Here is a 14,426-nt window from a genome sequence, read left to right as displayed (position 1 = left end):
GGGCATAAATCTGACTTTGAATAGAACAACAGTCTAAAAATCTTGCTGTCATTCAGTAGCAGGTGTACCTGCTGAGAAACCACAACTTCACAGTAAGGACATTAATTGCAGCCACCTGCCCCCTCATCAAAGACACTGCAAGTAGTGTAAGAATTTTAAAATTCCATTCTGTCATGTTACAGCTTTGATCTGATTATTATAATAAGTCCTAGCTCTATGGTATCACTCTGATTTGGACGGCCAGGAAACAGTACAGAAATACAAAAACAATTTGTGCAAAGCTTTCCATAAAAGAACTGTTCACCACCACTTGATTTTGTTCATGTAAATCTCCCCTTCACGAAAAAAGTAAAAAAGCACCAAACTGTTCACTGTTTCCTATTTTTTGCTAAGCGTAACAAAATACATTACAGCTCTACGTATTCTGTCAAGCTCAATAGGAAATACTTCAGTGGTAACATCTATTTATATTATTACATATATTATTACAATTTACATTATACTACAGTAGTAATATAATAATAAATAATGTATATTATTTGTATTTTTATAATACTGCAATTGTAACATTTATTTTCTGAATCATTTTCTGTACATAAAATAGTCTACTCTAACAAATAAAGATTTCCTCTGCTTAAAACTGAGAAAGAAAAAAAAAAAAAGAACAGATGAAATAAACGTATCTTATTAGTGTAAACTAAACTTTAACCATGGAGCAAATCAAAGCCATTAAGCTCTCAGGGGATATCCCCTGGAACCACAGCCCCTGCACAAATAGATTTAGTGGCCATATTTGCCCTTTCCCATGACAAATGGCATTTATATCTGTCTACAGCTATGCCAAACAGGACATTTCACTTTAGGCAGCAGAGTGCTGAGAGCATTCCCACGTGTGAGGTCTGGAGTTTCTCATATGGAAGTTGTGGAGTTTTTTAGATGTACTACTATATGGGCTATGAATTTACTAGAATTCAGTAGACCAATTAGTAACTGGAAGCTAGAGCCATTATCATTCATTGGGCAAAAGTACTTACCTAATACCTCGAAGAAAACTAGAAGGCAGATCACACAGAATTGACTGTGAAACAATTATGAATGACACAAGTAACTAATTCCCAAAGCCAAAACATATCTCTACTAGTGTTTCTGAAATGTAAAAATAACAAGTCTGTCATGTTTGAAGGAGCAGGACCTTTGACAGGACTCCACTGATACTAGTTAGTTACGCTTGAGATACATCAATCTGACAGTCACTTCCACATTTAACTTGTTTTAATTGTGTTTTGCTTTACTTTTAAGAAGTGACTGATTATGCAGCTTACTATCCCAACAATAACAGTAACTCTAGGTGCACCAACTTCAATTTAAAATGTGGAAAATTCACAACCAGTTTGCTATCAACTTGAGAAAAAAAGTCAGTTCTGTTTGCAACCCTGGAGTTCAGTGTCCCTGATTCAGTATCACAGAGATGCAGAAAGATGCAGTTCTTGCTCAACAATTTTCACCGTGACATGCACAAGTTCTATACGTTTGAACGTGCATCTTTTTAAAATTAACATAATGACACTTCATTGCTACTTCATAATAATAAAACCCAGTAATATGCAAAACAGTGACAGCAGTGGATGCTGAAGTTACTCTGAGCCACTTCGCAAGTGACAATTTGGGCAATTCTTGAGTAGACGTTCATGAATTCCTGTGCTGTGTTTCTGTGGAGCAAAAACAGGAACAGAGAATGCAAGAGAAAAGGGGAGAAGTTCTGCAAAAGTCAGTCGCATTGGAGATGAGAACGTGTTTATTAAAATATAACTGCCATAGCTAGTTTCAATACCTAGAGTGCTCTACCAGCCTCCACTGCAGGGAATATTCTGGAAGTATGTTACCATTAATCTGGCTTTTTTCTTAATCAAGTAAAACGGCAAGGAATAACATCCACAAGTAACCTCGCAGCTGGCATGCAATTTAGCTGCTGATTTAAATCAGTTAGCTACAGTAACACAAATAACTCCCCTACCTTGTTTCCAAAATTGGCAGACATGGTAAGAAAGAGGAAAAACAAAATGGTCAACAAACAGCAATAGTAATGCCTTAAATATGCTGAAGAAAATCTTCCTGTCTACATTAGCAGAAATTTATCACAGGATCTGCTCAAGTTGTTACGTCTTTCAGAATCATCATTTCCCCTTAAAATTAGCTCTCATGTTCCTAGATAATTCTATCCAGTCAAAAGTTTGTTACCTTTTTTGTTAAAGGTATGCCCAAAAACCTCATTTTCAAGGTGGCAGAACTGATTCTGCACCTACACTGAGGACTGTGAGAAGGGGAGGTTAGAAAAAAAATCACATGAAACAAACAATCTAACTCTCAAATGCAATTCTTCTGATTTTTAAGAGAAGGCATCAGCATTTCCTTAAATGTTATATTATTGCAACTTATCGCTCTTCCCCTTTCTTGATTTTGCCAGCGTCCAGAAAGACACATTTCCTTTCTGTTTTCTTTAAACAGGACAATAAACTCAGGAATGAAAAAAAAAACACAACAGCAAGAACACACACACACACAGACAAATACATTCATTGGAATTTTACACTGCTATTTTACTCTCAATAAATTCCTACTCTTATACAAATAAACAAAAGCAAATATCAATGCAGAATACCAACAAGCACAGTTAAATATATTGCATGGCATCTGTCCCCTGTGTTTTAGCCAACATATCTGAAGTTAGACCAAAACACTTAAATCAAATTGCAATTCTGCTGTAACCAGTGCAGCACAAAGTTCTCTTTGCAGTTCCTTCAGATTAAAGGCAAGGTGCTCCTGGCAATCAGTGACAGAGTGCTACACTGACAGCACTTCAAATACTCAGTACCCAGAAGTTCCATCCCATTTCGTGTTTAGATCCCCCAAAATAAAAACTAAGAAAGCAAACTGAGAAGAAAAAAAAAAACAACGAAACTAAAAAACCAGAATAATCTTACCTTTCACAAGCTCGGACGGTCCACGCAGCAATTATCCACAATGAGATACTAAAGACCAACAGTACAGTTCCTGGACATATTGTCATTAGAGTCTTCATAACAAAACGAGTATTGAAGTTTATCTTATTTAATGCTCCAATGCTCCTAGATGAGGCATCAGTGAAAAGTTTGCTATGCAAGAGCATAACTCTGGCGATAAGATACAGTCTTAAGAACATTGGTATAGATAAAATAATATCCACATCAGCTGTTGCTGTGGATGGAGCGTAAGAAAAGGCAAGTCGGGCTGTCCATGTGAACGTATAGTTCCCAGGTATGGGATGTATAGCACACACCAGTATTTCCAAGCAGATAAAGAAAATACGCTCATAAGTCATGGCTATTCTCCAGTCATCTGCTCCATTGTCCACCATGAACAACTGAAATAATAAAATATAAAGTTAACTTTAGTGTGTCATTAACAAACCATTTTTATAATTCCATTTTAAAATACCACAGCTTTCAGAGCTACCAATGACTGCTAAAAAGAAAATAAATACGCCATTTCAACAAATCATATTACTACATTGCTACGAAGTGAAACATAACTTTGGTTACACCAAAAATATTTTTTCACCATTTTTAAAAATGTATATTTTTATACATTAAAAAACTGTATTTTGATGCATAATTTCCTAAAAATTCCTCATTGTTTTTCATTTCTCATAAAACAAAACTCTGGATCAACTAAACCTCAAAATCAATTGCTAGCTCAAAGTTCATAAACTGGAGAAAAAATGAAGAAGATTTTTTCAGAGTGGAGAGGTAAATATCAAACTGAACATTCTAAGGTTAAGCTCTCTCTAGAACATACCTATGCTTCAGCCATCATGATATTATAGCTTCTGAAGGCTGTACAAGCTTACTTCAGTCTTCAAGTACCAACACAGATTGATAAAGAATGTGAAACATTCTCAGAAGCTGAACAACTCAAAAAGATATCTCATAAGGAAAACCTGAAAAGCCTGCAAACATCAGAGCAGACCAGGCAGGCAGGTGACATCTATTAGCAGATGAAAATCAAATGCACTTGTTGGTTCTTGTATAATCGGGCCCTCAGTTCGCCAACCAGGAACAAAAGCACTGACACATTTCACACTGTTTAGTAAATTCCTAAGGAACTGTGAAATTAATACTTCAATAATATTTTTAATTAGTAGTGAGTAAGGGGTATGTAAGAATTTGCAAACAGGCTATGTGCCAAAAAGGGAACGTTGTGACTAAGAAGATACTACATGATCACAGGAGAAGACTCACTTTAGCTGTAGTCTAGACAGAGCTGTTCATTATATGCACGAGGAAAAATTAAAAAAACAATAATAACTTAAAATTGGATTACTCAAAAAAAATCAGAAGCAATTTAAAGAATGAAAAAAAAAATAAATACACAAATAAAGCTCTCCTCAGTAATAGAAAACTATTTCCAGCATGCTACACACAGCTAAAAATACAATTCCTCATCTGCACTGTTATTTACCCCTTCCCATCTTTTCCATCTACCAATTTCCTGCTCTGCTCTGCACTGGTATGGCGTCACCTCGAGCAGTGTGTGCAGCTTCAGGTGCCACAATGTAAGGACCTAAAACTACTAGAGAGGATCAAAGGATAGCTATGAAGATGACTAAGGATTTGGAGGGCAGGATGTATGAGGAGTGCCTGAGGTCCCTTGATTCATTCAGCTCGGAGATGAGCAGACTGAGGGGAGGCTAAATGGTGGCCTGCAGCTCCTTGCAGGGAGTGAAGGGGCAGTGCTGATCTCTGTGACAGCAATGGGACAGAGGGAATGGCACAGAATTGCATTGAGTGTTAGGAAAAGGCTCTTCACCAGACGTTGGCTGGAAGAGACCCCCCCCAGAGCAAGGGTCCTAGTCCCAAGCTGCTGGAGTATGAGGAGCATTTGGACAACGCTCTCAGATACAGGATTTGAACTGTGGGTGGTGTTCCTGTGTAGCACTTGGAGTGTGGACACCTTTGTGGGTCCCTTCCAACTCAGGATGTTCTGTGATCCTATGAAATCCCAAGAGTTTAGAAAAGGGAGCTTGATCTCTCTGTATAAGTTGTTTAAAACCAGAAACACACTCTGCAATCTCCAAGTAAATTCATTTGTCTTCCAGAAAACTGTTCCAGTAATTTGTTTTTGAAAATGATAATTATAAATTTATTGTAGTTGTACTGACATTGAAAGAAACAAAGAAGTTAACTGTAGAAAGAAACAACACAAAATAGATTGTTGTATTTGTGGTCATATCTTAGATTCCTTTATGCTCTTTCCTTCTGTCTTACTTCATTGGATATGTGTGACAAGGTTTTGATAGCTGGGGAAGCTGCAAGGATGGTCTCCCTGATTACCATGAGACACAGCTAAGCCTGTTAGTGAAGGTGGTGCCTGTTCCATCTAAATATGTTTAAGAAAAGCCAAAACACTGAACAGTCAGTGAGGAGTAAGGAAAGAAGTGTGTGAAACAGCCTGGTGAACAGTAAAGTGAAAACAGAGGGGCATGAGGTCCTCCACGCACTGCAACATGGAGAAGACACGTGGAGAACTGCAGCCCATGGAGAAGACACATGGAGGACTATGGAGAGAATTGTATTCACTGTAGCCCATGAAGGAACCACATCAGAGCAGCTGCCCATTTCCTGAAGGCTCTGTTGCCTGTGAAAAGCCCAGGCTGGAGCAGATTCTCCTGACATGGCCCACAGAAGACCCATGCTGGAGCAGTGTGAGGAGGAAGGACAGGTAGAGGAATTTAATAATCAGATCACAACCCACATCCCCACCTCTCTGCACAGCTTGGTGAGGAGGTGGGGCAGAAGGAGAGAAGGTGAGCCTGGAAAGAATCAGCAGGAAGAGAGGATTTTGTTTTTGTTTTTGTTACTTAACAGCCTACTCTACTTTTAATTGACAGAAAACCAAATTTTCCCAAATCAGTCTGTTTTTCCATTGGTGATTAGCGATTTCCCGATTATCTCAGCCCATAAAGTTTTCCTCTTAATTTCTTTCCTTTTCCTGTTGAGGGGGTAAGCTGGCACTTGGCTGCTGGCCAAGCTCTGCCCATTGCACTAATGCATAGATCTTACCTCCACTGCAACAGTATTAATAGCAAAGAAACACAAAGTGTTCAATTAAGCTACAGAAACACACTCGGTTTAGCGTTTGCTAACATGAGCACATGCACCTTCTTTCACATGAGATCATTTTGTGTACTAGAAATAAGTGTAAAATTGATACTGGTAGGAAGACCAATCTATTAATTTATTTATTAACTTAGTGGAAGTATTACTTGTTATTCAAATTACACTATAGCTCTAGCCCATTTGGTTCCTGTGATCAGTCTCTCAATGCCAGTCATATCAAAGTATGGCTATTGAGAGGTGACCTTGTAATACAGATGATTAACCACATGAGGGCTGCTTTGAAAGTAATGCCTCCTATTCTACTACATCAGGCCAGAGTCAAAGGCCCATGTTGGTGGCATGGCAGTAGAGGTTGAACCTTCCCACCAGTATCCCATGACATAAAGTTGCCATGCGATACATGGCAGCAGATGGGCAGTCTGATAAAATGGCATCTGACATGGAAGCGTGTATGAAGAAAAGGTGCCTAATTGAATTCCTCTATGCAGAAAAAAATAAATGTGTCCATTGACATATTGATGCTTGCTGAACACTTATGGAGACCAGACACTGGATGTGAGCACAGGGAGGCGATGGGTGCTCCGTTTCAGCTGACGATGGCTTTGGGTCACCTCCGCTCATGCAGATTTTTACAAGAGCATCATGAAGGCTGTTGCTCATTGCTGGCAAAAATACATAGCTAATGGTGGTAGCTATGTTGAGAGAGTGTTTTGTAGCTGGGAATTCTCTGTATTAAATAATGTAATCGTGCTGTTTGTATCTGCTGTAGTTTCCATGGAAATAAACAGGAGGCATTATCTTCACAATGACCTACGTAAAAAAAGAATATTTATATATATATAAAAATATAGCCAAATCTCTCAAATATTGTACAGCGTTCTGATGAAAAGACTAAGTGAATAGCAAGGCCAAGTATTCTAAAATATACCTTAAGTGGGCAGTGTTTTAAAATTTCTTTTAGAGTTACAAAATCAGTTGAAAAATACAATGGTTTTCATCTGCCCTTTTTACCCAACTTCTCCACAGATTTCTAGAATAATTGTACTTAATGATACATAATGGAGAAAGCACTTCATGAAAAATGGTATCTTAAGTACAGATTCAATTTAAAAATGAGAATAAAAGAATGTCTACATTAGAAGTTGACCGTACAATCTTTATGGAAGAGAAGTATTATGTAAGCATTGATATGGGAAAAAAAAACAACCAAAAAACAACCCAACAACTTTGAAGTGTCATTTTAAAATACTTGAGAATATATTCACTTTTCAGTAGAATAAATCCTGACATGCTACAAAAAAAGAAATTTCTCAGTATTGCTCAATAGAATGGATTATGCTTTGCAGGCACAGGAGCTGCCTATCAACTTTCCTCGACCTCAGATGTACCAATTGCTTCTAAGATAAATAGTACCTGAAAGTGGTAGTATCTTCAGATATCATATAATGATCTTTAGAAGGTGAAAACTTGGAAGGTAGAAAACAGCAGAATCTACAGATGACCAACAGATCATATAAAAATTTATATTTCATAAAGATATTAATATTTCAAAACCATGTTTTTAGGTAAATTTCCAAAAAATTCTGTGTCTCTACATTCAAACCATGATGGCTATCAAGTACTCACAAACACTGGCCTGTAAAAAAGGCTGTGAGTAACAATTAAATTGGGACATATGGAGGAAAAAAAAAAACATCACAGATGCAGGTTTTCGTGTACATTTTATACATTTGCAACTATGCAATCTTGTAAATGCAAATTTCAGTTTTTTTTGTGGAAGGTATTTGTGAATGCCTGCTTGTTTGAGTAAATTTCCTATTCAGAAAGTGAGAAAGGTAAGTGAATGAAAAGGGAAAGAACAGCACATACAAATGCACAAGTGCTCTCAGCTGCTTTCAGTCAATTCTAATAATAATAGTGCATCCCAATAATAATAATAATGCATGCAATAACCATGCATTAATTTTCAGAATCTACTCCTGTTTGAATGGTGAATCATGCTAGTGATATAAAAAAGAACACAATAAAAGAAAGAACAAAGTCCTCCTATACAATTGAGTCCCGTGCTTCACAAACATGGCCAACTCCAGTTGAGATCAAAGATGTTATGTCTGTTGATAGCTGTCCAATTTATTATAATTATTATTTTAGGGATCAAATGCAAGGTAAGTGCTTAAGCAGTGTCCTGCAATGGTCTTCAAATAAGGAATTAGACTTCCATGTGGTACCTAGGATTCCCAGAAGTCTGACAGTCAAAAATGTTCTCCAAGCATATAATAAAGATCTGAAGACAGCGTAAGTGCAGGAAGAACAATTTAGAAGAGTGGAGACTACACTTCTGCTTCTTTCCTCTGCAAAATATGAAACTAACTTAAAAAAGTCAGTTTTCTTGATTTATAGCATTTCTTGCTTTGTTTTAGAAAGTAAGGAAGAAAAAAAAAAAGAAATACATGTTATTACATAACAGGCGTGTTTACTAGAGAACAGATTGGGTGATCCAGAGCAATCTAGAACAGCTGCTTAATCCACTTAACAAAGATAGAATTAAAAAATATACATAGTTTTAAAACCTAGCTTTGTTCCCAACAATCTAGGGATGGAACAAGGCTGTCTGGATCTAACAGGGTCCCAGGAAACATATCACCAGCTAAGCTAACCACAATACAGCCTGCTCTGAACCCAGATTCCATCAGTAACCACCCCATATGGCACTCTGCTTCTCCAGACTGGTTCTTGCTCTCAGTATCCAGAGTACAGCAGGACATAAGCTATGCCAGCTTCATGACATCTGTAAGAGCAAGTTGCAAAGAAATACTGAATGAATCACTTACATTCTCCTTGCACTTTTGCCAGTATAAACAAGTGGTCACCATGAATGGATTATCATACTAATAAACCCAAAACAACTCAAAACAAAACAAAACAAAACAAAAAAACCTCCAAAAACTTCTCTTTTAGGTGGTCTGCTGCAATTAGCAGAGTAATGTTGGCAGTATGGGGATGGAAACATTGGTCTCATTCCAAAGTTAAGACCAAATTAAGTTTTGCACTGAATCAGCAATTCTGTGACGTTGTCTATGAAACACAAAGCGTAACTGATGACAAAGTAACAGAGCTATTTCACCCAACTGAATTTCAGAACCCTGAAGACACTTGATGGTCTGTTACATTTTGCTCCCTCCCAAGTAACAAAGAAATTCTGATTCTATCCACATAAGGAAGCAAATATCGAAGGGGAGAACTACCTACATTTCAATATTTTTGTGCAATTTTTATATTAAGTAATTATTTTTAAATTCTTCATTTAGTACTTGTTTTTCTTCATTCATTACTAAAAGTAACATGTTGAACAGATCACTGCATGAAGAACTGCCACTACACAAAATGGCTGCCACCTGCCACTGCTTCCAATGCGAGAGAAGCCTCCATCTTCAAACGTGACCAGCTTCCTAGTAGGGAAAGTGCAACCCATTAAAAAAAGGATGTATTTGCTGGATAATTTGGCACTATTTTTGAATGCAAATAGGGGACATGGAAATGACAGAGCAAAACATTGAATCTGAAGCTGGATAAAATGAGCTTACTCATTTGTTCTGCTGAAGGAGAGCACCTGCAATTCTAAACTTAGAATGTATTTTTAAGGAAAAATTGGCTCCAACACATTGTATATACAAGTATCTGTTTTCCCCTTCCTTATCATCTGCATCTGACATAAATTCTTTGGGTATTTGGGAAATTTCGTGTGTCTGCTTTTTAACCGATGAGGTTTTTTTATTTAACTGACCATGAGTGAGTACACATTTGCACCACGGGAATCATAAAGTCGTTTTTGTAGAGTCTTTGCCACTTCAAAAACATTTAAAGTGGATACTTTAAGATACTATTTAAGATTAAAATTAAAGAAACTCCAAATATAGAAAAGTATGAAGTATTTAACCATTGTACCTAACTACTGAATATCAAGAACAGGGCAGCAGGAGAGAGTGGGGTTTGATTTATCATGAATTTAAACATCTACATAAACATAGTCATGCACAAATCTTGACTGTATAGAGGCATCCCTGCAACAATTGCCTCTGTCATTCACCCTGGCAGGTAAAACTGGGACAAAGCAGAAAGAGCCGCTGTTTATTTCATACCTTTTACTTCTGAAGGCCTGATGTGAGTTTCTGGATAAACCATGCAGCAGATAAAGTCTTTAAGCTGCTTCAAAGATTAAGTTAAAGTACCTTAAAGAAAGCAACTTTCAACATCAGATTAAACAACATAAAATCAAGTTTCTTTAGAAGTATTTACCTAGACTTGTTCATAAGCAAAATGCTGTTTCATTTGATCACTACTAATTATGACTGAAGTTGCTTCACCAAACAAACAAAATAGAAAAATAAAAACCATTTCAAACGAAAAACAAGAGCAACAAAAAAACGAACAACCAGCATATTCCAACACTTCTTGGCATACATTATTCTTGTTGCTGCCCTTTAATTATTTGAATGTTACAGCTTCATTAAACCTGCCTGGTTAATTGGAACTAAAGATTCACTGTCCCCTAAGTTACTATTTTTCAAAAGAGCCTGCAATCAAATAAGTGAAATAAGTTTGCACTGCGTGCTACCAACACTATCATCTTTAGTACCTTAAAAAGTTGTTACTCAAGATGTTTTAAGCAGCTTTGTTTTCACAACTATTATGTTCAATATGATAGTCCACAGCAACAAAAAGTTGGATGACCAGCAATGAACACTGAAAGGAGACAATAAAATGGTGCTACAGGAGCCCACACACATTTGTTTCTCAATTCTTATTTCAAATACACTCGTTAAAAGCATAAGCTCTTTCTTTGCCTCTGGTATCATCTCATGGATACACAGACTCAGCATCAAGCTAGATACTTTCCTAGAGAGGCATCCTTATCACTGGCTGTGGTTTTGCAAGACATATTACACTGGGAATTATGCCTGAATGGCCTTTAAACTATCTATTATGATGCCTGTGGCTCCTGTTCTTGCCTAAAACTTTGTTATGTGTATTCGATCAGAAACCAAATCTGTTGCTCAGAAATACAGAACCCAGCTCATCCCTTTTCATCTCAATAGCTCTACAACATTAGCAAGCATAAAAGCTTAGAAGATGGCCCCTTGACAGAATGAGCTTTTCTGTCATAAATCTGTTTCTTTAAAGGGGAAAAAAAAAGCCAACAGAAAATAACCCTTAAAAAGATTAAGAGTGGGTAGCTATTCTAAAACGTAAAGACATTAAAGCTCATCCATTGGTTTTCATTTACATGCAATTCACAGATGCATTTCCTTTCAGTCACAAAAAAGATTGGTACTTCTTCAAAAAGGATTTAATTATGAATGATCTGTGACTCTCCAGCAAAATGAATGAGATAATGAAGCAGCTTAGGTGTGCACATCTCTATTCAGAATTCATCTCCCCTATTCATTCTTTCATGGAGTATCTAACTTAAAATATCAAAATAAAGCAATTTTCATTAAGGAATATTTTTCACACCGTGGAATGAATGCAATTGCAGACACCAGGAGACAAGAGCTGTATGAATCAGTAAGTTACAAATGTATGATCCCCAGCATCTACATTAAAACTATACTATATAAAATACCGATGTGTTTATATTTGGCTGCAAAATACACCAATTTCAAGTGTAAAACGCATATGTTTTACCACATTCCTTACACAGTAATTATTTTTTCTAGCTATAGATTCACTCCTGTGATTATCTCTTTCAATCTTCTGATAGCCACAAGAAGAAATTATCTAACGAAGCTTTCATTTAAATAACTGGACAAAGCCAATTTACACAACTTCAATAAAAATAAACTGTGGCACATAGATGTTTCACACATGATACTTCTGAACGGAAGTATTTCCATTCATATTTTCGGTTCTGTGTAGTTCATATTAAAAAAAAATCACCATGAAAAGTTAAGTGCTATTTTTCATTTAACCGAACATAATTTACTTCCCCACATTTCCTGTTTTGCTGCAAACTTTTAGAGTTCCTTGTCAGTTAATAAAAGAATGTTTGTAGAATGAATGATATGCTCATCTTACCTGAAAGCTAATTATAATATCAATTGTAGCCTCTCCTCTTAGAGGTGTTTGATGTTTTAAAAGGAGCTTCACGGGGTTAGAGCAGTTAGTCATCCTCCAGTAAGGATATGTGACAATGACTTTGTGACAGTGTGGAGTGGGGTGCAGATCCCATGGCCAAACCCCATGATCATCCTTCAAGGAGGAAGATCGTTGATATGTTCGGAACTGATCAACTACCTTGTTTTCCTGAGCCAGTAGTTTTGATTTACTGTACTGAATTGTATTAGTCAGAATGTAACCCCAGTCCCCCCACAGTCCCTCCTATATCTGAGGACAAGCTGGAAAGCAACGGTGTTTACTTTCTGCCAAACTTGTCTGCATGAGACACATTCTCAGGAAAGACACTCAAAACAACAGTGCCTGTGAACAGGCAGTCGTAAGTAGTGCCAGGCCAACCATTAAGTGGTCTGTACATCATAGACAAACTCCTCCTAAAACCCTCATAGAGGCTGTTGGAAGTAAGCATCTTACACACATAGCTTCAGTGCAGAACGCCTCCAATCCTTTTGGATGTTGAACATTAAAGGATTTCCTATTCTGCCTTCCACATCTTGTACACAACAGTGCTCCCTTCTGTAGACACTGGGCTCTTGTGACACCTTGGAGGTCAAAAGGCTCTGAAGACAAAAGGTACTCTAAAATGTATTGAACGGAACTGAAACCAAGTACTTTTCACATAAACACTCACTGCATTAATTTGAATCTTATTTCATTTTCTGCTGCATCAAATGTGTATTAAACAAACAGAATCATAAAACTACAGAACTGAGTTTGAACTCGACAAGTAGAAAGCGATTTTCAAGCCTATAAATAAAGTTGCTGAATTACACATCAACAGTAATAAATAGAAAGAAATCACTACTTCTCAACAAACTGTAGATGAGAATTATCAAAGCTTATTTCTTAATTTTCATGTTATTCAATGTAGTTCCCTTTTTTTTTTTTTTTTTTTTTTTTTTTTTTGCTGTAGCAGCAGCAGAAGTTTTAGTCTATGTTTGTTAGCCCTCATAACTCTATATAACCTAGGCAAAGGCATGTCTGACCATTACTTTTTGCAAAAAGTCAGCAGAAGCAGCCAATGAGATGCAAGTAAACCACCAAAGACACAGCAAAAAAACCCACACAGATAAAAACAGATAAGTAATCTGGCCTGCATAGCACCCATTACTCCTTGTGATAAGTAACTGTAAGAGAGTTTGACTTCAATTTTGTTAGTGAATGCAGGACTTTTACTAAAGAACTTTCCATTTATGTTGGTTGGATAAGGAAAGTCCCATGAACAGTTTTTTATTACAGTCATGTATTACAGAATTAATTTGCACAATAACAAGGTCAAGATATATATTTATCTCCAAATCCATTAGCACCACATTGTTCTGAAGTGGTGGAAAAATAACATAAGGACAGATGGTGCCTTATCCAAGCAGATCTAGTTGTTCTGCTGTGGAAGCCACAGCTTATCCTCAGCTTTGCACTTTGCGAGAGTTCTACCTCAGCATGAACTAGCAGTATATTTTAGAACTGATTAGAAATTGTCAATTATTGGAGAAAAATAATGATTTTATTCACTCCTACCCAGCACCAATTACTTTGTTTACTTCCTGTACAAGTGAGAGCATCTATATCAGGGAGATGGAAAAAGAGGTCCAGATTCTGTCCAGGAGAGCAACAAAAAGGCACATAAAGTCCTTTATTTACAGAGCGGATAACCTAAGTAGTCCACCAAAACAAAAGTTTTTCTGTGGACATACACCTCCTCCCTAAGGACATGCAGTTTTACTGTGTGAACTGCATGTCAAATTGCCATGTGAACTTTTTAATTCCACTTTATTAACCTAAAAGCAAATTCCATTAAAGAAATGTGGAATAGAATAGTAAATTGCCAAGAAACAGTAGCTGTAACCATGTCGCACACTGCAGCTTTAATTATGTAAAATAGCATTCAAGTAAAAAACTATTTATGCATTAAGTGGGTAATTAGAGCAGTGTACATTATTATGATAATTGGATCACACTGCTTTCTTCACTTTTCCCTCATCCACATCTCCAAACTCTCAACTGAAGAAACAGTAAGAGAAAAACCCATTCTAGGCTGTGATAATGATGAATTTGATGAAAGAAATCTTCCAAACACAGGACGCTTGCTCTGAAGAA

General features: G+C 36.8%; 1 protein-coding gene across 1 annotated transcript in view; it reads right to left on the bottom strand.

Annotated features, from left to right (window-relative positions):
• Positions 1 to 14,426, bottom strand: part of KCNN2 (potassium calcium-activated channel subfamily N member 2) — a gene marked incomplete at both ends in the record, with an annotated part of 67,612 nt that overhangs the window by 46,397 nt on the left and 6,789 nt on the right. The window contains one exon of the mRNA XM_079548471.1: positions 2,982 to 3,400. Coding sequence (XP_079404597.1) covers positions 2,982 to 3,400 — 419 coding nt within the window. The remainder of the gene's footprint in view (positions 1 to 2,981; positions 3,401 to 14,426) is intronic.

The sequence above is a fragment of the Tetrao urogallus genome, assembly GCF_951394365.1.
Source record: "Tetrao urogallus genome assembly, chromosome: Z".
Classification (NCBI taxonomy): Eukaryota; Metazoa; Chordata; class Aves; order Galliformes; family Phasianidae; genus Tetrao; species Tetrao urogallus.
Note: the sequence above shows the minus strand (reverse complement) of the source record. Positions and strands in the feature narration are given on the sequence as shown.